The sequence below is a fragment of the Mya arenaria genome, chromosome 14 (genome assembly GCF_026914265.1).
Source record: "Mya arenaria isolate MELC-2E11 chromosome 14, ASM2691426v1".
Classification (NCBI taxonomy): Eukaryota; Metazoa; Mollusca; class Bivalvia; order Myida; family Myidae; genus Mya; species Mya arenaria.
The window spans coordinates 8,233,401-8,259,783 of record NC_069135.1 but is presented as its reverse complement, the minus strand read 5'-3'; the positions used below and the strand labels follow the sequence as shown (position 1 = coordinate 8,259,783).

At 36.1% G+C, this 26,383-nt stretch overlaps 3 protein-coding genes across 7 annotated transcripts in view; 2 read left to right on the top strand and 1 right to left on the bottom strand.

The window, feature by feature from the left end:
• LOC128218075 (stabilin-2-like) overlaps positions 1–26,383 on the top strand; it is a 145,837-nt gene that overhangs the window by 47,196 nt on the left and 72,258 nt on the right. The gene's annotated exons all lie outside the window — the stretch shown is intronic.
• LOC128218077 (FMRFamide receptor-like) overlaps positions 35–26,383 on the bottom strand; it is a 44,819-nt gene continuing 18,470 nt past the window's right edge. The window contains exon 3 of one of the 3 annotated variants that reach the window (XM_052925609.1): positions 35–2,173. In XM_052925609.1, the coding sequence (XP_052781569.1) occupies positions 2,049–2,173 (125 nt within the window). In that variant the 3' untranslated portion in view covers positions 35–2,048. Of the gene's footprint in view, positions 2,174–22,905; positions 24,586–26,383 lie in introns of those variants that run through there. The other 2 variants (XM_052925610.1, XM_052925611.1) reach the window with 2 other exon arrangements.
• Positions 16,221–17,828, top strand: LOC128218076 (uncharacterized). Its single transcript, XM_052925608.1, has one exon. It carries the CDS (start codon positions 16,260–16,262, stop codon positions 17,694–17,696), a length of 1,437 nt encoding a protein of 478 aa, XP_052781568.1. The 5' UTR covers positions 16,221–16,259; the 3' UTR covers positions 17,697–17,828.

Below are 26,383 nucleotides of genomic sequence, written 5' to 3'. Positions count from 1 at the left end.
TTTATTCGTATAGTTACATGTTTTCATATGAAGATGTAATATGCATTATATTTAACTTTTTAAAGTAATGAGCTCAACAGGATTTCATATAAACAAATATCAAAAAACAAATTTGAATGTAAACAAAACATAAGATGTTATTTCTGTTTGAAGTCTTTAACCTGATGTTAAACATTTTTGTACTAATCCTACTGTTTTTAAAAAATGCTTAATACTGTCAATAAGCATATGGAAACAATATTTTAAATCAAGGTCAATAATTGAGCTATTTATTATCTGTAATACTGAAAGAACTGAAATTGAAACAGGACAGTTTTGCACGGTTAAATATCATTACACTCTTGTGTCATTTAATTTAATATGGATGCATATTTTTGTCCTCTGAATTGTGATCTTCAGTGTTTTATTTTGGGTTTATTATTCGGAAACTCTGCAATTTAAGAGGTTATTCCCACATCAGTCCTATTATTGTTGTCTGGCTTCCTCTCACATGATACAAGCTATTGGCTGAGAATCAATCTACTGATTCTGATTTGGGTACTGGATCAGTCATATTATGTAACTCCCAGCTGAAAGAGAATGTCATGTGAATGGCATCTTGTTGTTCTATTATCAATATGCATCCATTTAAATTCATATGTTTTGACTGCCTTCATTTAAAGCTGCACTATCACAGATTGGACATTTTGACAACTTTTTTTTTTTGTCTTGGAACGAGCAAATTTTTGGGAAAATCCATGGAAACCAGTGATATAAGACTGCAGATTTTTATATTTAAGTTAAAAAAATATTGTTATATGCATTTTTCTTAAACTGTAAGTAACGGTTTAAGCCATAAAACATTAATTTTCGAATGGAAATATGAAAATCTGCGATCTGATTTTTTGTCAGTTGTCTTATATCACTTAATTGCAGATATTTACGCAAAAATTTGCTCTTTCATAGACAAAATATAAAAAAAGTTGTAAAAATGGTAAATCTGTGAGAGTGCAGCTTGAAATGAGAAGTCTCCACTCTTGCTTTGCTACTAAGCAGCTTGTACACAACCATTAACATTGCACTGAATGCATAATGCCCAATGAGGGATTTAGTCGACTACAACAGTCCCTGCTCTTGAAGTTGCTGGTCAGTCTAGGTGGTCACCCCAATTGAACTAGAACTCGATGGTGAAATAATACTGCTGTGTGTGGTCAATTGTTTTGGTACTTTGTTCTATTGCTGACCATATAAGGCTCATGGAATAAACTTTTTCACATAGTTGGAGATTTCAATAGGCTCAGGTGTGGTCAAACATTATGTGACCCCTTTTCCTTAATGTTGAGTTGGTTGATATACTTTCAGATATGATGAAGCCAATCCTGTAAGTGGAATTTTTTGTTACTGGTTCAGATGGTCTGATGCCAGTTATGCCTTTGAGTCTATGTTTATGATGAGGTGGTCAAACATATATAATACAAGCAAGAGCCTGTTTCAAAATAAGAGGTTTACTATAGCTCCTTGTGATACCATAGTAAAATTGGTTGGTCTGGAAGTCTTACATGAAACTTGAGAAGTGGCCATTTCTCAAAGTTTTAAGTTTATCAGTATGGCGGTAAGCCATTCGTAACACTATGATCTCTGGTGTTGCATGGTGGCTGATCATGGACCTAAGATGAAGCCTGCTCTCAAAGTTGAAGGTTTCCTTGCGGCTTGACATTTGGTGACACCTTGGTCCCAAGAGGATGGTAGTGTGGTCAAACATAGATATCTGATGCCCTGGGCCGGTATTCATTAAACATCTTAACTCATTTCTTCACTTAAGTCAATTTAAAAAAAATCAAAATCAAATTTAAAGAATGATATAAGTGTTTTTAACATAAAATTATGTATTTTTAATAAAGGCAATGACAATAAAGGAATTCAGAAATTATTTAGCCATTTTCTTATATGATTAGAGAGATACTATACTTAAGAAAATGACTTAAGTTTGGAAATTACTTAAAATGTTTCATGTCCTGTGTTCCCTGTTCTAATTCTCATAGTTACAGGTTGCTGATAGGTCCTGGATGTTAGACATTAGTGACAACATGGTCTATGTGGTTGGTGTGGTGGTCACACAAGGATCTGAGGAGAAGCCCATTCTCATAGTGGGTGGAGGTGGTCCTGTTGTCCCCATGGCCAACCACACCTGTGTCTGCAAAGTACCACTCTTTAGCATAAATGGTTATTATTAAATGTTGCAAGTAATATAATCTACAAACAGAATCAGGGTATCACTATGTAAGCACCACTCACAACACTTGGATTGAGCAAATTTTCAAAAAGCTAAAGGCTATGGTAATAAGAGGGTAAAAGAAATAAATAACTGAAGAACTCATACTAATACAGGTGATAAAGCATACCCAAGCAGTGTCCACCCTACAAGGAGCCTTTGAGCCATCTTTATACTGTTGAGAGTGTCCTTAAACCAGATCAACCACTGCTATTAAAATTTAGCAAAATCCTGATAAAGCAAGAATGCCCCTACAAGCCCATGTTTTGGAGGCAGACTTGTGGTGTCCAAAAATAACAATAAGTATTTGAATATCTAGACATCCCCAAGAATAATCCATTTGCTTTTTGGCTATGACATGATTTATTGCTATATTTAAATATTCTCTTGATATTAGATTCTACATTACTTATGTAATTTTTGAACTTTCAAAGAAAGTTATCTTGATGATTATTGCAATAAACTATTTGTTATTTGTCAAGTCTACTTTAAGTAAGTTATTCAGCTTGATGAAATATTATTTTTAAACTTGTAATGTTTAAGGTTTTAGAGAAGTTGGGGTCAGTCTAAAAGTCTGAGCTATAATATGTTTGAATTATATTATTTAATTTTGTTCTTAAATTAAAAGGGAATGGTGTTTTATGTTTAATGTTTGCACTTATAGATATGATTCTTTTAATCAGATTATGACGACCTCCTTTGTTTGACAAACAAATATACACTTATCAACGAAAGCAAGTAAACATAACTAGTCTTTATTTCTTTGTCCAGGGTTAACATATGACTAATAAATATCTACATTTTAAGTTAAACAGTTATGAATATTTATATAAGGATAGTGTGGTGTCATATCAATTATTTACTTTCTGTAATTTGAGTAACTAATTTGATAAGGGAGTTAAATATAGCCTCCCCCTCCCTTTTTGTACAAAATTGTCTTACATTATTTATCTCAATGCTGTTAAATCAATATTGTTATTCAGATTTTAGAGTTGGCATTCAAAAAATGCCCATTTTTAGCATGTTAATTTAGGAAGAAAAAGAGATATTCTCAAATCCTTGGCTTTGTTGTTGGCAGCAGCAGCACCATACACTATCTTTAACCTGGGCCATTACTTAAAAATGCTTAAGATATTCTTATAAAACTTGATACACATGTTGTAAGATGCACATATACATCAGTCCCAATAGCTCTTGCTTGAGTTATGTCTCTTTTAAGACTGAAAAACAACGGATGAGCCCTTGCATCCACGGTGCAGTGCTCTTGTTGGGTTTCCTCATACTTCATATGATTCTCATACGATCTACATGCACAGGGAATACTCCTCAACACTTCAACATTTACTCTGCTGTTGCCATTCCTTTGATGAAGGTATATCCCTCCAAATGTATTCATGTTTGGATAAATATAAACCCTTCAAATGTATTCATATTCAAATAAATATAAACCCTTCAAACATATTCATATTCCAATAAATATAAACCCTTCAAATGTATTCATATTCCAATAAATATAAACCCTTCAAATGTATTCATATTCCATTTAATGTATTCATTCAATGTATTTATATGAATATATACATTCAGTTGTATTCATAGTCCGATGAATATATACCTTTAAATTGCCTTTTAATAGTTTGGTATCATTTTATCAGAGGCCCGATTATTGACTACATTAGACATAGTCCTTAAGTAGTTTAAAATGCCCAAATATCAGCTACAGCAGACAGTGTAATTTCATAGTTTGGTATCATTCTGTGAGAAGCCCTAATATTGGCTACAGCAGACATTGTCCTTTAATTGTTTGGTATCATTTTGTGTGAGGCCATAATATTGGCTACAGTAGACATTGCCCTTTCATAGTTTGGTATCATTCTGTGTGAGGCCATAATATTGGCTACATTAGATATTGACCTTTAATAGTTTGGTATCATTCTGTGTGAGGCCATAATATTGGCTACAGTAGACATTGCCCTTTCATAGTTTGGTATCATTCTGTGTGAGGCCATAATATTGGCTACAGTAGACATTGCCCTTTCATAGTTTGGTATCATTCTGTGTGAGGCCATAATATTGGCTACAGCAGACATTGCCCTTTCATAGTTTGGTATCATTCTGTGTGAGGCCATAATATTGGCTACAGCAGACATTGCCCTTTCATAGTTTGGTATCATTCTGTGTGAGGCCATAATATTGGCTACAGCAGACATTGCCCTTTCATAGTTTGGTATCATTCTGTGTGAGGCCATAATATTGGCTACAGTAGACATTGTCTTGTCATAGTTTGGTATCATTCTGTGTGAGGCCATAATATTGGCTACAGCAGACATTGCCCTTTCATAGTTTGGTATCATTCTGTGTGAGGCCATAATATTGGCTACAGCAGATATTGACCTTTAATAGTTTGGTATCATTCTGTGTGAGGCCATAATATTGGCTACAGCAGACATTGTCTTGTCATAGTTTGGTATCATTCTGTCAGAGGCCCTAATATTGGCTACAGCAGACATTATCCTTTAATACTTTGGTATCATTCTGTGAGAGGCCCTAATATTAGCTACTGCAGACATTGTCCTTTAATAGTTTGGTATGATTTTGTGAGAGGCCCAAATATTGGCTACAGCAGACATTATCCTTTAATACTTTGGTATCATTCTGTGTGAGGCCCTAATATTAGCTACTGCAGACATTGTCCTTTAATAGTTTGGTATCATTCTGTGAGAGGCCCTAATATTAGCTACTGCAGACATTGTCCTTTAATAGTTTGGTATCATTCTGTGAGAGGCCCTAATATTAGCTACTGCAGACATTGTCCTTTCATAGTTTGGTATGATTTTGTGAGAGGCCCAAATATTGGCTACAGCAGACATTATCCTTTAATACTTTGGTATCATTCTGTGTGAGGCCCTAATATTAGCTACTGCAGACATTGTCCTTTAATAGTTTGGTATCATTCTGTGAGAGGCCCTAATATTAGCTACTGCAGACATTGTCCTTTAATAGTTTGGTATCATTCTGTGTGAGGCCATAATATTGGCTACAGTAGACATTGCCCTTTCATAGTTTGGTATCATTCTGTGTGAGGCCATAATATTGGCTACAGTAGACATTGCCCTTTCATAGTTTGGTATCATTCTGTGTGAGGCCATAATATTGGCTACAGCAGACATTGCCCTTTCATAGTTTGGTATCATTCTGTGTGAGGCCATAATATTGGCTACAGCAGATATTGACCTTTAATAGTTTGGTATCATTCTGTGTGAGGCCATAATATTGGCTACAGTAGACATTGCCCTTTCATAGTTTGGTATCATTCTGTGTGAGGCCATAATATTGGCTACAGCAGATATTGACCTTTAATAGTTTGGTATCATTCTGTGTGAGGCCATAATATTGGCTACAGTAGACATTGCCCTTTCATAGTTTGGTATCATTCTGTGTGAGGCCCTAATATTGGCTACAGTAGACATTGCCCTTTCATAGTTTGGTATCATTCTGTGTGAGGCCATAATATTGGCTACAGTAGACATTGCCCTTTCATAGTTTGGTATCATTCTGTGTGAGGCCATAATATTGGCTACAGTAGACATTGCCCTTTCATAGTTTGGTATCATTCTGTGAGAGGCCATAATATTGGCTACAGTAGACATTGCCCTTTCATAGTTTGGTATCATTCTGTGTGAGGCCATAATATTGACTACAGCAGACATTGCCCTTTCATAGTTTGGAATCATTTTGTGAGAGGCCATAATATTGGCTACAGTAGACATTGCCCTTTCATAGTTTGGTATCATTCTGTGAGAGGCCATAATATTGGCTACAGTAGACATTGCCCTTTCATAGTTTGGTATCATTCTGTGTGAGGCCCTAATATTGGCTACAGTAGACATTGCCCTTTCATAGTTTGGTATCATTCTGTGTGAGGCCATAATATTGGCTACAGTAGACATTGCCCTTTCATAGTTTGGTATCATTCTGTGTGAGGCCATAATATTGGCTACAGTAGACATTGTCCTTTCATAGTTTGGTATCATTCTGTGTGAGGCCATAATATTGGCTACATCAGACATTGCCCTTTAATAGTTTGGTATCATTCTGTGTGAGGCCATAATATTGGCTACAGTAGACATTGCCCTTTCATAGTTTGGTATCATTCTGTGTGAGGCCATAATATTGGCTACAGTAGACATTGTCCTTTCATAGTTTGGTATCATTCTGTGTGAGGCCATAATATTGGCTACAGTAGACATTGCCCTTTAATAGTTTGGTATCATTCTGTGTGAGGCCATAATATTGGCTACAGTAGACATTTTCCTTTCATAGTTTGGTATCATTTTCCGTGAGGCCCTAATATTGGCTACAGCAGACATTGTCCTTTCATCGTTTGGTATCATTCTGTGTGAGGCCATAATATTGGCTACATTGGACATTGACCTTTCATAGTTTGGTATCATTCTGTGTGAGGCCATAATATTGGCTACATTGGACATTGACCTTTAATAGTTTGGTATCATTCTGTGTGAGGCCATAATATTGGCTACAGTAGACATTTTCCTTTCATAGTTTGGTATCATTTTCCGTGAGGCCCTAATATTGGCTACAGCAGACATTGTCCTTTCATCGTTTGGTATCATTTTGTGAGAGGCCCTAATATTGGCTACAGTAGACATTGTCCTTTCATAGTTTGGTATCATTCTGTGTGAGGCCATAATATTGGCTACATTGGACATTGACCTTTCATAGTTTGGTATCATTCTGTGTGAGGCCATAATATTGGCTACATTGGACATTGACCTTTAATAGTTTGGTATCATTCTGTGTGAGGCCATAATATTGGCTACAGTAGACATTGCCCTTTCATAGTTTGGTATCATTCTGTGTGAGGCCATAATATTGGCTACAGTAGACATTGCCCTTTCATAGTTTGGTATCATTCTGTGTGAGGCCATAATATTGACTACAGTAGACATTGTCCTTTCATAGTTTGGTATCATTCTGTGTGAGGCCATAATATTGGCTACAGTAGACATTGTCCTTTCATAGTTTGGTATCATTCTGTGTGAGGCCATAATATTGACTACAGCAGACATTGCCCTTTCATAGTTTGGTATCATTTTGTGAGAGGCCCTAATATTGGCTACAGCAGACATTGCCCTTTCATAGTTTGGTATCATTCTGTGTGAGGCCATAATATTGGCTACAGTAGACATTGCCCTTTAATAGTTTGGTATCATTCTGTGTGAGGCCATAATATTGGCTACAGTAGACATTGCCCTTTCATAGTTTGGTATCATTCTGTGTGAGGCCCTAATATTGGCTACAGTAGACATTGACCTTTAATAGTTTGGTATCATTCTGTGTGAGGCCATAATATTGGCTACAGTAGACATTGCCCTTTCATAGTTTGGTATCATTCTGTGTGAGGCCATAATATTGGCTACAGTAGACATTGCCCTTTCATAGTTTGGTATCATTCTGTGTGAGGCCATAATATTGACTACAGTAGACATTGTCCTTTCATAGTTTGGTATCATTCTGTGAGAGGCCATAATATTGGCTACAGTAGACATTGCCCTTTCATAGTTTGGTATCATTCTGTGTGAGGCCATAATATTGACTACAGCAGACATTGTCCTTTCATAGTTTGGTATCATTCTGTGAGAGGCCATAATATTGGCTACAGCAGACATTGCCCTTTCATAGTTTGGTATCATTCTGTGTGAGGCCCTAATATTGGTTACATTGGACATTGCCCTTTCATAGTTTGGTATCATTCTGTGTGAGGCCATAATATTGACTACAGCAGACATTGCCCTTTCATAGTTTGGTATCATTCTGTGAGAGGCCATAATATTGGCTACAGCAGACATTGCCCTTTCATAGTTTGGTATCATTCTGTGTGAGGCCCTAATATTGGCTACAGCAGATATTGACCTTTAATAGTTTGGTATCATTCTGTGTGAGGCCATAATATTGGCTACAGTAGACATTGCCCTTTCATAGTTTGGTATCATTCTGTGTGAGGCCATAATATTGGCTACAGTAGACATTGCCCTTTCATAGTTTGGTATCATTCTGTGTGAGGCCATAATATTGACTACAGTAGACATTGCCCTTTCATAGTTTGGTATCATTCTGTGTGAGGCCCTAATATTGGCTACAGTAGACATTGCCCTTTCATAGTTTGGTATCATTTTGTGAGAGGCCCTAATATTGGCTACAGCAGACATTGCCCTTTCATAGTTTGGTATCATTCTGTGTGAGGCCCTAATATTGGCTACAGTAGACATTGCCCTTTCATAGTTTGGTATCATTCTGTGTGAGGCCATAATATTGGCTACAGTAGACATTGACCTTTAATAGTTTGGTATCATTCTGTGTGAGGCCATAATATTGGCTACAGTAGACATTGCCCTTTCATAGTTTGGTATCATTCTGTGTGAGGCCATAATATTGGCTACAGTAGACATTGCCCTTTCATAGTTTGGTATCATTCTGTGTGAGGCCATAATATTGACTACAGTAGACATTGTCCTTTCATAGTTTGGTATCATTCTGTGAGAGGCCATAATATTGGCTACAGTAGACATTGCCCTTTCATAGTTTGGTATCATTTTGTGTGAGGCCCTAATATTGGCTACAGCAGACATTGCCCTTTCATAGTTTGGTATCATTTTGTGAGAGGCCCTAATATTGGCTACAGCAGACATTGCCCTTTCATAGTTTGGTATCATTCTGTGTGAGGCCATAATATTGGCTACAGCAGACATTGCCCTTTCATAGTTTGGTATCATTCTGTGTGAGGCCATAATATTGACTACAGCAGACATTGTCCTTTCATAGTTTGGTATCATTCTGTGAGAGGCCATAATATTGGCTACAGCAGACATTGCCCTTTCATAGTTTGGTATCATTCTGTGAGAGGCCCTAATATTGGCTACAGCAGACATTGCCCTTTCATAGTTTGGTATCATTCTGTGTGAGGCCCTAATATTGGCTACAGCAGACATTGACCTTTAATAGTTTGGTATCATTCTGTGTGAGGCCATAATATTGGCTACAGTAGACATTGCCCTTTCATAGTTTGGTATCATTCTGTGTGAGGCCATAATATTGGCTACAGTAGACATTGCCCTTTCATAGTTTGGTATCATTCTGTGTGAGGCCATAATATTGACTACAGTAGACATTGCCCTTTCATAGTTTGGTATCATTCTGTGTGAGGCCCTAATATTGGCTACAGTAGACATTGCCCTTTCATAGTTTGGTATCATTTTGTGAGAGGCCCTAATATTGGCTACAGCAGACATTGCCCTTTCATAGTTTGGTATCATTCTGTGTGAGGCCCTAATATTGGCTACAGTAGACATTGCCCTTTCATAGTTTGGTATCATTCTGTGAGAGGCCATAATATTGACTACAGTAGACATTGCCCTTTCATAGTTTGGTATCATTCTGTGTGAGGCCATAATATTGGCTACAGTAGACATTGCCCTTTCATAGTTTGGTATCATTCTGTGTGAGGCCATAATATTGGCTACTGCAGATATTGACCTTTAATAGTTTGGTATCATTCTGTGTGAGGCCATAATATTGGCTACAGTAGACATTGCCCTTTCATAGTTTGGTATCATTCTGTGAGAGGCCATAATATTGGCTACAGTAGACATTGTCCTTTCATAGTTTGGTATCATTCTGTGTGAGGCCATAATATTGGCTACAGTAGACATTGTCCTTTCATAGTTTGGTATCATTCTGTGTGAGGCCATAATATTGGCTACAGCAGACATTGTCCTTTCATAGTTTGGTATCATTCTGTGTGAGGCCATAATATTGGCTACAGTAGACATTGCCCTTTCATAGTTTGGTATCATTCTGTGTGAGGCCATAATATTGGCTACAGTAGACATTGCCCTTTCATAGTTTGGTATCATTCTGTGTGAGGCCATAATATTGGCTACAGTAGACATTGTCCTTTCATAGTTTGGTATCATTCTGTGTGAGGCCATAATATTGGCTACAGTAGACATTGCCCTTTCATAGTTTGGTATCATTCTGTGTGAGGCCCTAATATTGGCTACAGTAGACATTGTCCTTTCATAGTTTGGTATCATTTTGTGTGAGGCCCTAATATTGGCTACAGTAGACATTGTCCTTTCATAGTTTGGTATCATTCTGTGTGAGGCCATAATATTGGCTACAGCAGACATTGCCCTTTCATAGTTTGGTATCATTTTGTGTGAGGCCCTAATATTGGCTACAGCAGACATTGCCCTTTCATAGTTTGGTATCATTCTGTGTGAGGCCCTAATATTGGCTACAGTAGATATTGCCCTTTCATAGTTTGGTATCATTCTGTGTGAGGCCCTAATATTTGCTACAGCAGATATTGACCTTTAATAGTTTGGTATCATTCTGTGTGAGGCCCTAATATTGGCTACAGTAGACATTGCCCTTTCATAGTTTGGTATCATTCTGTGTGAGGCCCTAATATTGGCTACAGTAGATATTGACCTTTAATAGTTTGGTATCATTCTGTGTGAGGCCCTAATATTGGCTACAGTAGACATTGCCCTTTCATAGTTTGGTATCATTCTGTGTGAGGCCCTAATATTGGCTACAGCAGATATTGACCTTTAATAGTTTGGTATCATTCTGTGTGAGGCCCTAATATTGGCTACAGTAGACATTGCCCTTTCATAGTTTGGTATCATTCTGTGTGAGGCCCTAATATTGGCTACAGCAGATATTGACCTTTAATAGTTTGGTATCATTCTGTGTGAGGCCCTAATATTGGCTACAGTAGACATTGTCCTTTCATAGTTTGGTATCATTCTGTGTGAGGCCATAATATTGGCTACAGTAGACATTGCCCTTTCATAGTTTGGTATCATTCTGTGTGAGGCCCTAATATTGGCTACAGTAGATATTGACCTTTAATAGTTTGGTATCATTCTGTGTGAGGCCCTAATATTGGCTACAGTAGACATTGCCCTTTCATAGTTTGGTATCATTCTGTGTGAGGCCCTAATATTGGCTACAGCAGATATTGACCTTTAATAGTTTGGTATCATTCTGTGTGAGGCCCTAATATTGGCTACAGTAGACATTGCCCTTTCATAGTTTGGTATCATTTCATGAGAGGCCCTAATATTGGCTACATTGGACATTGACCTTTAATAGTTTGGAATTATTCTGTCAGAGGCCTCAATATTGGCAACAGCAGGCAGTGTCGATCAATTCATAGTTTGGGAGGTCCCATGCTGCAGCAGTCAGTGCTCTTAAAGAAGACAGTTGCATTGTATGGGAGGTCTTGTGTTGCACCAGACAGTGCTCTTTAAGAAGACAGTGTCATTGTATGGGAGGTCCCATGCTGCAGCAGACAGTGTTCTTTAAGAAGTCAGCTATCATTCTATGGGAGGTCCCATGTTGCAGCAGACAGTGTTCTTAAAGAAGACAGTTGCATTGTATGGGAGGTCCCATGCTGCAGCAGACAGTGTTCTTTAAGAAGACAGTTGCATTGTATGGGAGGTCCCATGCCGCAGCAGTCAGTGCTCTTTAAGAAGACAGTTGCATTGTATGGGAGGTCCCATGCTGCAGCAGACAGTGTTCTTTAAGAAGACAGTTGCATTGTATGGGAGGTCCCATGCCGCAGCAGTCAGTGCTCTTTAAGAAGACAGTTGCATTGTATGGGAGGTCCCATGCTGCAGCAGACAGTGTTCTTTAAGAAGACAGTTGCATTGTTTGGGAGGTCTCATGCGGCAGCAGACAGTGTTCTTTAAGGAGACAGTAGCATTGTATGGGAGGTCTTATGTTGCACCAGACAGTGCTCTTTAAGAAGACAGTGTCATTGTATGGGAGGTCCCTCCTATGCTGCAGCAGACAGTGTTCTTTAAGAAGTCAGCTATCATTCTATGGGAGGTCCCATGTTGCAGCAGACAGTGTTCTTTAAGAAGACAGTTGCATTGTATGGGAGGTCCCATGCTGCAGCAGACATTGTTCTTTAAGAAGACAGTTACATTGTATGGGAGGTCCCATGCTGCAGCAGACAGTGCTCTTTAAGAAGACAGTTGCATTGTATGGGAGGTCCCATGCTGCAGCAGACAATGTTCTTTAAGAAGTCAACGATCATTCTATGGGAGGTCCAATGCTCCAGCAATTAGATATGACATGTGTCACCTTCTGACCTGCTTATTTGCCTGATTGAACAATTAGCATTCCTGAAGGCTTCCCTATGGTGCACTTATTTGATATATTTAATTAATTAGTAGTTATGTCTTGGTAAGAGCCCTGCAGAGGGAGTATATTGGCATTTTCTTTTCCTTTGTTCTGAAGGTCTGGTCAGATAATGATTTGATATCTAGGCCAATGTCCCAAATTGTTTTCTTTGGAGATGTTGACCATTGGAGCTGCCTAGCAATAACTATTTGAATACTTCTTAAAGCCTATAAAATGATTAAAATAATATTTTGAATGCCTCAACTGTTAAAGCGTTTACATATTTCATCCAGATCTTTTCTGTTCTATTGTAAAATTGCATTAAACATGAGGGAGTACCATCAAATGAGTTATGCAGTAATTTATTTTTGGTTTTAACATTTGTTCTTGATATTGAAACAATAAGAATTCCCATAAATAGTCTGATGCCCATTATTCTTCGCTTATCTAACTTAAAAGTTACCTTCAATTGTCATGAATGACAAATTAACAGTCCTAGAGCAAAAATGGCATGTATTAAAAGAAAAATTACATTTAAGCAACACCCTCTAGTACAGTCTTTTTTTCTTCTTCTACATTTTCGTAGTTTATAAATGCTTTATTTACTTAATATTTTTTTTTAGTTAAAAATTGAATTCGCCTTTTTGTTTTGTCCTTTGTTTGGAACCATAAAAAAGTTTTCACACACCTCTCAAGAAATAATGCTTCACTCTCCTCAGAACTATTTAAAGACCGATTTGACTATTTACATAATCTGAATCACTGCGCGCATATCCATGACAACCACGAATTATCGCATGTCCATACGCATTTATTTTGACTATGCACAAAAGAGTTCCAGCAAAAATACATTTTTACTTAATTTTGTTTAACTGAGGTGGGAGAAATAGCATCTACCATAGCCGCTCGTGTAAGATAGGTTTGTCCAAACCCTCGCGCAAAACACCCTACTCTCTGGTTGGGATGAACCTATCTTACACTCTCGGCCATGGAAGAAACGTATAGTCTAGTTAACCAGTTATTATGTTATTTATAAAGTGGAATTCGCAACCATAACAAGATAAACGCTTCGTGTTGAACAGCATGAAAAAGTTGCAGTTCTCAAAACATTCTGATCGACCGTATGTGGTATTATTTCTTTTTATCACAATAAAACAGGAATTATGATTAATTATCGGAAGATACATCTGCTCTTATACTGCAAACAAAGAACTGTCTTGTTCATGAAATGAAAAACAACCCTACATTTCTTCAATTATTATCATAATTATTTATAAATGCTGAACCTGTCGTTCTTTTAGATTACAACCGACATTTCCAAACAATGAAATCACATTATGTATTGTAGCATATCCCAAAATATAACACCATTATAAAGGTTTGATTTTATGTATTTACATGATTGGTTGAGCCTGTATCTATAAAGTACAGTTATGAACCTGTGATAGAACATCCAACAGATAGTAATGAGGCATCCCATGTCATTGTTAGTTGACAGTTTTACGAAAGCCTTTTCTGGTCTGGATTTTTTTTTTATGGTATTGCTCCCGAATATATTTCACTTTTTCAGAGATTCATTGATCTTGGTCAGCTGCTAACTAATAAAATTCTGTGACAGTTAAACCAACAAATGACATCACTGCTGTACTTCAAGCAATAATGGAAGAAAAGTTTTAACTACATATTATACATCTTGTTCTTTGTCCCATGTTGTCTTATTTACATGTTATGTAATATTATTTTTGTAATTGCTTAGTAGAAGGATGCTTTATGTTTTTAGTAAAAAGTATTTTGAATTGGACTTTGGAGAATTAGGCTACTTAAACATCACTTCCTGTTTTGCTGCTTGCGGCCAATTTTAGTGATGACAATTGTTTTCCCTTGTATCAGATTAATAGGGAAGTGATTTGCTGTTGTCATCCATTGATCATTTATTTTCACCGATATTCCACTGCTCATGAATAATTGTCACCAATATTTAAGTCATTGGCCAGCTGAGGGATGGTTCCTGCTGTAAATGATATGCTTATGTCTGTCTCCTGTATTGCTATTATCAGTTAGTTGACCAGTTCAGTGGAGGGAGTCCTGGATCACAGCAATTCTCCAAATATTCCTGCTGCTTTTCCAGCTTATATATCAAAATTCTAAGGCAACTTACTTATTTGCAAAAGGAATGTTATTGTACTGCTGTAAGCATTACAGTGACAAGTGTTGAACCCTCATTAACCTGCAGACAAATATTGAATAATTTGAATTTACTGATTTTTACATTCACATTGTGAAATCAAATGTATCAACTATTTGTAAAGTTGCTTTTCCTTATTTGGTATAAGTTTATATTGGCCTGGTATACATTTTCAGCTAATGTGTTTGTTTATGGAAAAACGGGAGAAAATATGATAATGCTGGCTGGACTTTCATTGTCATCATTGGAGATACTCAGTTACACTTCAATAATTGGCTTTTTAATGTATGCAGTCAAACTTAGTATGCATGTTGCGTATGACAATTTGTATATGTGTAGCAAGGCCCATAACTCTGGCTAAAATTATACTTACAAGGATGTGAATGGTATGCTGACTCATGATTTCCGCGGCTAGGGACCAAATAAATATTATGGGTCTAAAGTGCCCCCAGTAGCCATCATTCAAATGGTATAAGCCCTTCCTCAGCAAGGTCAATCACATCCCTGACTTATTTCCCTTGGCCAACTGAGAAAACAGATGAATGGTAGCTATGGGGCTCTATTTGCTCTGCTCTTGTTTATAATGGGACAGAGGACAAAGTACTCAGAATTTACTAAGGACAGAAGTAAAAAGAAACAACTATACTGTTTGACTCTTAATAAAAATATATCCATAAACAACTGGACGATAGTGTATGTGGGCAATAGTATATATATATCCATAAACAACTGGACGATAGTGTATGTGGGCAATAGTATATATATCCATAAACAACTGGACGATAGTGTATTGGGCAATAGTTTATATATCCATAAACAACTGGACGATAGTGTATGTGGGGAATAGTATTTGTGGACAGCAATGTTTGCTGGGCAATAGCATTAATTGACAGTATCATTGCTGGGCAATAGCATTTATGGACAGTAAGTATCATTTGTGGGCAATAGCATTTATGGACAGTATCATTTCTGGGCAATAGCATTTTTTGGACAGTGTCATTTGTAGGCAATAGCATTTATGGACAGTGATGTTTGCTGTGCAAAGAGAATGAAATACTATCCAGTAATAATTTATTTCAGTCACATATATCATGACTTGTATATGGACTATACAAAGTACAATCACATTTGACAATAATACAACTGCAAATAAAATATGAAATACTAAACAACTGCTTGAAGCTAACATAAAACAAGAAATTTGACTGACAAGTAAGCCTTCAAAGCAATCAAATCAACAAACAAAAATAATGTGACTAGAACCTGCTAAACAACATTATATATAATAGCACACAATAATGTATATTGGGTATCCATGAAGTTGTGAAAAAATAGGTTTTTATTCTAATTCCATGTCATGTTTGCATAGATAGAATAATTAGTTTTATTTTAATAAAACTGGTTTCTATCATTTAAGTTCTAAATAAAATGCTTAAATTACCACCAACATTTTCATTAAGTGTTCAACATTTTCACTTAGAGTTTAAATGACCCATAATTTAAACTCATGAAGATTGTACATGCCCAAATTAGGCCAGGTGACTTGACATTAAATAGAGCTGATAAAACACTAACTTTATATGATGAAATGTTTAAATTGAAAATATGAAGACAACTTTTTGTTTGTTTGTTCTTGTGTTCACACTGGTGATGAGTGGTGGTTCAGCTGCAGTTTGTGACTATGACATTAAACCAGTTACAGAAACATTTGGAGGTGACGTGGGAGGGATAAATGTTAAGGATATTGATGAAGACTGTGCTTCAAAACTGAAACAGGAGGCATTCATGTACCGGTTTCTGCTCATAAGGGGTCAAAGTCTAGCATGGCAAGACCAGGTAAAGTTCACGGAGCAACTAGGGACACCATTTCGAGAGACATCTTCCATAAATCGAAAAAAACATGAAAATATACCGGACCCAAGACTGGGTTATTTTTCAAATGACCGTGCAGAGGGCCTCACATCTGTAGGAGTCGAGGGTTGGCATGTCGATGGAAATGTTGCGGAGGCCCCACATTTATTCACCATTATTTACTGCATCAGCAATAACAAGAATGGGCCAACATTGGTAATTCCTTTGAGAGAAATAGTGGAAATGCTTAATAATGAAGAAAGAAAGTTTCTTGAGAAAATACATTTTGTAAGTGGCCACAATTCTAGTATAGTACATCCTCTATTGTACAAGGACCCTAACAGAAACGATGACACTATTATGCTTGCATTGGGAAAGCTGTCTGGACAGTATTTGGAGGAAATGGAAGATAGCACAACCAGACATATGTCCACAGAAGAGACCAAGGCTGTAATGGACTTGCTTGAGGTGAAAGTGTTGAGTTCAAACAAGATATATGCCCACCAGTATCAGCCTGGAGATCTTATGGTGCTGTATAACCCATCTATAGCTCACATAGCCGGGCCTGGGTCTCAGACACCAAGAGAAATCTCCGGACTTCGTCTTATGAGTAGGACAACAGTGATTGGGGAGAAAAAGCCATCAAAAACATCAAATATAAAGTATAAATGCTCTAAACTACCTCCTTTTGAAAATGGATATTGTTTATTTTCTCTCAAAGGCTCCCTTTACTATCCACAAATAGGTGTGTTTGATTCACAAGATGTTGCAAGGATCCGTTGCCAAAATTTTAACCAGAACGCAGACCTTGCAGTGCTACCGACAGAAGAATGGAATGAATTTGTGAGAAACATAATATCTTGTACAGGGGAGCCCCACTGGGTCAATGCACAGAACCCTGAGGGTAGTGATATTTTTTGGGAAGGCTTTGAGGAAAAGAGTAACTTTTCACTATGGGACACTCGGTCTGGTCAGCCAAATGACCATGACATGGACGAGGAATGTGTGGTCATCGGGCCGTTTGGCCACTGGTTTGACCTGCCCTGCAGTGGACCAAAAACTGGGCCTGGTATGGATGTGGGGCCTGTGATGGTCTGGGAGGATGGAAAGAGACAAATGTGTAATGTGTTTCCACTGTGTGGTGTAGACATGGAATATCTAAGTGAACATGATGATATTCACCTATCTTAAATGCTGTCTTGTGTGGGGCGGCTGTTGTTTGGGTTTATACTTGAGTATCTATATGAGGTACATCTGAAGTGATAATGATTATGTTCACCTTGTTTGTCATATTTCAATGTATTATTATGTATTATTATGTATTGACTTCTGTTGATAAACTTGAAACACTTAAGTTTTCTTGGTCATTTATATGTTGCATGATTTTTGCAAATGGTGATACCCGATAATTACCTGTTGACCTAACTGGTGGATTGAAATTAAAAACTGCAGTCCTTGTTGATGTTCCCATTTGTGTAATGACTTTGTGTGATTTGCTGTATAAGTTTATTATTGACACAAATGAAAAGTGAAAAGCAAAACAATGTCAAATTGACCAAGCACACTCAAACATACAATATAGGGGCAAAATAATCAATAGCAGGAGTTAAATTCATGTAACAAAAATGTTAATGTTAATAACTAATAAACTATGATTTTGCAATCACTATATGATTGCAGGTAAATGAAATTACTTCATAATAATTATTTGATGAATAACTACTGTAACAACTTTCAACAAGACAGGATGAATGAATAGCGTTGAAATTTGCATTCGCATAGTTGACATATAGGGATGTTATCGAATATTACATTTTTGGTAATTCAAGATGAAATTCATTTAACTTGTTTGATAAATACCATATTGAATGAGCACTCATGTAATATCCTTTATATAAATGCACATGTTTATTCCACAAAAAGGAGAAATTGGTATGCAAGAGTGTTGAGTCTACACCCTCTTAAGTACAATGTTGATGAAGGGTTTATACCCTCATTTATAAGATTGAGGGAGGGTTTACTCCCTCCTTAGAATAAGATTGAGGTAAGGTTAACACCCTCCTTTGAAAGAGAATGAGGTAGGTTAACACCCTCCTTTGAAAGAGAATGAGGTAGGGTTGACACCCTCCTTTGAAGGAGAATGAGAGAGGGTTTACACCCTCCTTATAATAAGATTGAGGTAATGTTAACAGCCTTAACACCCTCCTTTGAAAGAGAATGAGGTAGGGTTGACACCCTCCTTTGAAAGAGAATGAGGTAGGGTTGACACCCTCCTTTGAAATAGAATGGGGTAGATATTACAATCTCCTTAAAATAAGATAAAGGTACTGTAAAGCCTTTTCAAATATATGGCTTGTGTGTTTTCTTTGGCTCTAATGTTACATATAAGTGTATGGAGACAGTAGTAGATAAGTATATATGCATGATTTCCATGAAAGCATTAAAGTAAATTATAATGAGCAAAAAGAGAATAATGAGCGTGACGACAATCCTTTAGAAACTATAGGGACATGATGCCGCAGGCTGCTGCAGTTCACCTACTGTACACTTGAATTCTCGTTCAATGTTGGCATTTCTCTCGTTTGCTATTCAGAGGTTGAGGGTTAATTTATGATTTAGAAATTATAAGGCAAGGAGAAAAAACCTTTTATATAATTAAAAAGATAAATAAAAAATAACAATATTGTTTTCTGTGCATTGAATGAAATACTTTCCAGTAATAATTTATTTCAGTCACATACATTACTTATATATGAACTTTACAATTACAATCACATTTGACAATAATACAACTGCAAATAAAATATGAAATACTAAACAAGTGCTTGAAGCTTATACATAACTAGAAATTTGACTAACAAAAGCCTTCGAAGCAAACAAATCAACAAACAAAATTAATATAACTAGAACCTGCAAAACAACAAAGTATATAATAGCACATGATAATGTATATTTGAAGTCCATCAAGTTGTGAAAAAACATTAAATAGGTTTTAAGTCTAATTTCTTATGATGTTTGCATCAATAGCATATTGATTTGTATAAAACAAACATATTTAACACTTAAATTTGGACTAAAAACAAAATTTATTTTTAAAGTGTGTTTGAAAAATATATACACATATGATTGAGAATTGTAAACTTTTAAAGAAATACTGATTATAGTATTCACCAATGTTAAATTGACCATTGAATAAAAGCAATTGAGTGCAATGGTTGATATAGACATATATAGACATATATATGTATAGGTACATGTAAGTTGGCTTCAAACAAGTGCTTTTGTGTTGTGTGTTTTTTTTATAAATTTCATATATTTCAAAGAGAGCTTTTATTTTCTAAATGTATTTTGTGCACGCATACAAGTGTGATTAAAGCAATCAGTAACCTATATATTTGTATATATATATACCATTCGGCTTTAAATTGCTTTATACACAAAAATTGATTTTGTTATGAAACTATGCATAGATTTAACAATGTCTGATGTGAAAACTGTTTTAAAGGTTTGATAAGTAACAAATTATTTCAATTATAATAATGATTAATTTTAAAAAAGTCATTTTTAAAATAGAAATAATGTTCCCATGATCAGACTTAAACTTGGATAATTCTTGACTCTGAAGCCCTATAGCTAATTGTCATCAACTGCCAGACAATGGATAATTCTTGACTCTGAAGCCCTATAGCTAATTGTCATCAACCGCCAGACAATGAATAATTCTTGACTCTGAAGCCCTATAGGTAATTGTCATCAACTGCCAGACAATGAATAATTCTTGACTCTGAAGCCCTATAGCTAATTGTCATCAACTGCCAGACAATGGATAATTCTTGACTCTGAAGCCCTATAGCTAATTGTCATCAACTGCCAGACAATGAATAATTCTTGACTCTGAAGCCCTATAGGTAATTGTCATCAACCGCCAGACAATGGATAATTCTTGACTCTGAAGCCCTATAGCTAATTGTCATCAACTGCCAGACAATGGGTAATTCTTGACTCTGAAGCCCTATAGCTACATTGTCATCAACTGCCAGACAATGAATAATTCTTGACTCTGAAGCCCTATAGCTAATTGTCATCAACCGCCAGACAATGAATAATTCTTGACTCTGAAGCCCTATAGCTAATTGTCATCAACTGCCAGACAATGGATAATTCTTGACTCTGAAGCCCTATAGCTACATTGTAATTGCCATCAACCGCCAGACAATGGATAATTCTTGACTCTGAAGCCCTATAGCTAATTGTCATCAACTGCCAGACAATGGATAATTCTTGACTCTGAAGCCCTATAGCTAATTGTCATCAACTGCCAGACAATGAATAATTCTTGACTCTGAAGCCCTATAGCTAATTGTCATCAACTGCCAGACAATGGATAATTCTTGACTCTGAAGCCCTATAGCTAATTGTCATCAACTGCCAGACAATGGATAATTCTTGACTCTGAAGCCCTATAGCTAATTGTCATCAACTGCCAGACAATGAATAATTCTTGACTCTGAAGCCCTATAGCTAATTGTCATCAACCGCCAGACAATGAATAATTCTTGACTCTGAAGCCCTATAGCTAATTGTCATCAACCGCCAGACAATGGATAATTCTTGACTCTGAAGCCCTATAGCTACATTGTAATTGCCATCAACCGCCAGACAATGGATAATTCTTGACTCTGAAGCCCTATAGCTACATTGTAATTGCCATCAACCGCCAGACAATGGATACTTCTTGACTCTGAAGCCCTATAGCTACATTGTAATTGTCATCAACCACCAGACAATGGATAATTCTTGACTCTGAAGCCCTATAGCTACATTGTAATTGCCATCAACCGCCAGACAATGGATAATTCTTGACTCTGAAGCCCTATAGCTAATTGTCATCAACCGCCAGACAATGAATAATTCTTGACTCTGAAGCCCTATAGCTAATTGTCATCAACCGCCAGACAATGGATAATTCTTGACTCTGAAGCCCTATAGCTACATTGTAATTGTCATCAACCGCGAGACAATGGATAATTCTTGACTCTGAAGCCCTATGTCATCAACTGCCAGACAACAAGGGGCAATGTGTTATCATATACAAACATTCGAATGTGTAGACTTCATTGGTTTGATAACCATATTAAGCTGATACAACTACCTGATAGTGGAAAGGCCCTTCACCAGTGGTCAAGATAACAAGTGGTCAAGATAAATTTAAGGGTAATGAAAGAGTAAACATAAACACTTGAAATATATCGTTAAATATGAAGACAACTTTTTCTTTGTTTGTTCTTGTGTTCACACTGGTGATGAGTTGTGGTTCAGCTGCAGATTGTGACTATGACATTAAACCAGTTACAGAAACATTTGGAGGTGAAGTGGGAGGGATAAATGTTAAAGATATTGATGAAGACTGTGCTTCAAAACTGAAACAGGAGGCATTCATGTACCGGTTTCTGCTTATAAGGGGTCAAAGTCTAGCATGGCAAGACCAGGTAAAGTTCACGGAGCAACTAGGGACACCATTTCGAGAGACATCTTCCATAAATCGAAAAAAACATGAAAATATACCAGACCCAAGACTGGGATATTTTTCAAATGACCGTGCAGAGGGCCTCACATCTGTAGGAGTTGAGGGTTGGCATGTGGACGGAAATGTTGCGGAAGCCCCACATTTATTCACCATTATTTACTGCATCAGCAATAACAAGAATGGGCCAACATTGGTCATTCCTTTGAGAGAAATAGTGGAAATGCTAAATAATGAAGAAAGAAAGTTTCTCGAGAAAATACATTTTGTAAGTGGCTACAATTCTAGTATAGTACATGCCTTATTGTACAAGGACCCTAACAGAAACGATGACACTATTATGCTTGCATTGGGAAAGCTGTCTGGACAGTATTTGGAGGAAATGGAAGATAGCACAACCAGACATATGTCCACAGAAGAGACCAAGGCTGTAATGGACTTGCTTGAGGTGAAAGTGTTGAGTTCAAACAAGATATATGCCCACCAGTATCAGCCTGGAGATCTTATGGTGCTGTATAACCCATCTATAGCTCACATAGCCGGGCCTGGGTCTCAGACACCAAGAGAAATCTCCGGACTTCGTCTTATGAGTAGGACAACAGTGATTGGGGAGAAAAAGCCATCAAAAACATCAAATATAAAGTATAAATGCTCTAAACTACCTCCTTTTGAAAATGGATATTGTTTATTTTCTCTCAAAGGCTCCCTTAACTATCCACAAATAGGTGTGTTTGATTCACAAGATGTTGCAAGGATCCGTTGCCAAAATTTTAACTAGAACGCAGACCTTGCAGTGCTACCGACAGAAGAATGGAATGAATTTGTGAGAAATATAATATCTTGTACAGGGGAGCCCCACTGGGTCAATGCACAGAACCCTGAGGGTAGTGATATTTTTTGGGAAGGCTTTGAGAAAAAGAGTAACTTTTCACTGTGGGACCCTCCATCTGGTCAGCCAAATGACCATAACATGTATGAAGACTGCGTGGTCATTGGTCCCTATGCCCACTGGTTTGACCTGCCCTGCAGTGGCCTCTGTAAAAATGGGCCAGGGTTGAAAAGCGGGCCTGTGATGGTCTGGGAGGATGGAAAGAGACATATGTTTAATGTGTTTCCATTGTGTGGTGTAGACATGGAATATCTAAGTAAACATGATGATATTCACCTATCTTAAATGCTGTCTTGTGTGGGGCGGCTGTTGTTTGGGTTTATACTTGAGTATCTATATGAGGTACATCTGAAGTGATAATGATTATGTTCACCTTGTTTGTCATATTTCAATGTATTATTACAGTCAAACAACGCTATTCCAAACACCGTTTATCCGAAATTATTGCTATTTCGAAATTATTTTTCGTCCAGATTTTTTTCCTTCTTTGTTTAACTAAATTTTGAATCTTTAATCCGAAATCACTATTCCAAAAAAATCGCTATTTCAAGGTAAATATTACGGTCCTGTTTTGGTATTTCACATCTTTTTATCAATCCTTATTTGGAACTTGATCATCTCATAGTTTTTCTTGCCATACTACAAATGCACTCAGGCATTGGCTTAAGGTGACAATGGTGCACAATTAGCGCTTGTTAAAGAATGACATTGAGATCATCGCGTATGTTACAAAATGAGTGATTTATTAGTGTGATTCAGTGTGAATATAACTGCTGGTTAACACAACCGGAATATCATTTGAAATTGTCTCATCAGATTGGATTGCTGCGTTGCTCACTTGAACCGCTTTAAAAAACAATCCGGAGAATAACCAACCCGGGAGGATAAGATTTGCATATATGTGCTGTCATTATGTTTTAAATGTTTAATGTTGGTTTAATAAAGAAGTATAAGAACGTTAATAATTTAAAATCAATAATTCAAAGAACATGTATAAGAAAGATCACTCAAACCGAATGTATAATATTGGTAACATCTAACCAACATTGCTTTCTTCACAACATAATGTTTCACGTCATCATTCACGAACGCTGTCATTTTCTAAAAATTGTTAATCCTGAATATCGCTATTTCATAATAAATTTTTGGGTCCGTCCAATTTCGGATTAACGGTGTTCAACTGTATGTATTGACTTCTGTTTAAGTTGATGAGTTGCTGCATATTTTTTTTGGCAATTGATGATGTGTCTGTTCATATAAACAGTGATATTAAGTACTCCTGTTAGTGGTTGCATTGAACACTTTTGTCCTTGATGCAGGTTTCAATATAAACCTTTTACCAGATATATTGGATTTGCTGTAATTATCAACAAAAATGAATAAAAAGCAAAACAATATCAAATTTACCAAGCACAATCAAACATTGCAAGAATACAATTGGGGAGAATAAGCACATCAGGAGTTAAATTCAAATAACAAAAATGTAAATATCTCATTATTAATAAACTACGAAACTACAATTAATACAACTATAATACATAATTTAATCCCTTAAATGCATTTGTTCATTCTGCAAAAGGTTGATTAAACATTGAATTGTTACAATTTCACTTAATTTAGGACTTAATATTTCAATCTTCATCTGTACGATTCTGTTATCTGGCTTCCTGCAATTGGTTATAACATTTATTTAACTGTGAGTTTATTCCTATTTAGCATTCAAATTCATATACTGTGAAATCACATATATTCGTTGGTATGAAATTTAGTGGTTTTCCATAAATGGACATATTCACAAGTTTGTGAATTTTCTTTTTCCATTTAATATTTAAATAATAAAAAAATATAATTGCAATTATAAATTGGCTTAGATATCATAAGCACCAGCGTCTGTCTTTTTTTTCACTAATGTACACTGTTTTGTTTATTGTTAATCATATGTATATTTTCATATCATTTCAGTATTATTGTTAGTAGTATTTTTTTGTTCAATATTAAAAGTCTTTATTCATAGCTCATGTGTTTCTTGTGCATTGTTATTGAAAAATGAATCATACTGTGGAAATGGCATGAATTGTGAAACATTATATAATAAATTTACCAGTGTTTGTAATTGTTCCTTTTCTAATGTGACCCAACCCCCTCGAAATTAATTGATTAAATATTAAAATAAAATCAAGAACAGATCTCAATGTAAGTGGCATTGTGTAAACAGATGATGTTAATAACCAGAACATCTGATCACATAGTTTTGTAATTTTATGTTGTAAATATGAACAATCAACACAATGAATAATTGTTTATATTATAAATATATGTGTTTATTTAAAAGAAAGAATATCTTTAACAAAACAATGTACTTATAAGACAAATCATCAATGTGTTACTTATACTGTATAGTCCACAACCTTGTATTCTTTTAAGTGTATACATGTATGTACATTGCATGGGCAGGTGAAGGAAAGGATTAAAGGTCAAATATTTCATTTGGATCTTGAATTTGTGGATTGCCCATTAAGGAAAGCCACAAAAATTAATGTGCCATGAATACAAATGATTTCACAGGATTTGATTGGCTAGATAAAGCATACAAGTATTGACAGAAGATAGACAATGGTGGTTGTATATATTTGGTTATTCAAGTCTTGCCATGAAAACTGATATGTTTTTAATTTTATGCTGTCATTGAATTATTGATATAAACCTTGAATATAAAGTTTCAACTCCAAATAATCTCTTGCCAACCGTATTCTGTAGAAATACGAAAGTCATTTGTCATGAATAAAATGCACTAGGAATGCAATTAAGATACTGTTAACAGTTAGTGTTCAGCTTCTATACAGTAAAACAGACACCTGTAATGAGGTGAAAAATGTCATAAATCAAAACTTTGAACTTTTTCACAGACATTTGGTTCAAGCTATAACTAAAAATGCACAGTACACAAAAATCACAGCACAAAAACACCAACACCAGTGTGACAGGTGAAACATATATAACACGTTCAAGGAAAAAACAGCCACAAATGAGCGTTTGAAAAGAACTTAATTGTCAATCTTGTTAAAAATGCATTTAGAATGGATGTGTTCTGAAATAGTAGCAACAACTGATTTTATTTTATTAATATGAACAAGTTGCTTGCTTGTGCTGCATCGTTAAGGTCATTTTGGCTCAAACAAGTTATGCAGTCAACGTTCAACATTGTGTCTACTTCAACAAAAACTAGAGATGCAGTGATGGTATTTTCAACAAAAATGCAAGATAAAAGTGACCACTTAAAAAGCATTATGACACAAATGAAGAATTAGCTTAACAACAAACAATATCTACTTGACAAAACAACATATATCTAAGAGCAAATTCATGTAAATTTTAATGCTGTTTAGTTACAAACTATATTACAATAAAAACAATTGACTAGAATTTTACTGGTTAAAAAGGCACAAGAAGGCAAGACCAATTTTT

Coding starts and splice junctions, on each gene's coding strand:
- LOC128218076 (XM_052925608.1), top strand. CDS start 16,260: ATGAAGACAACTTTTTGTTTGTTTGTTCTTGTGTTCACACTGGTGATG.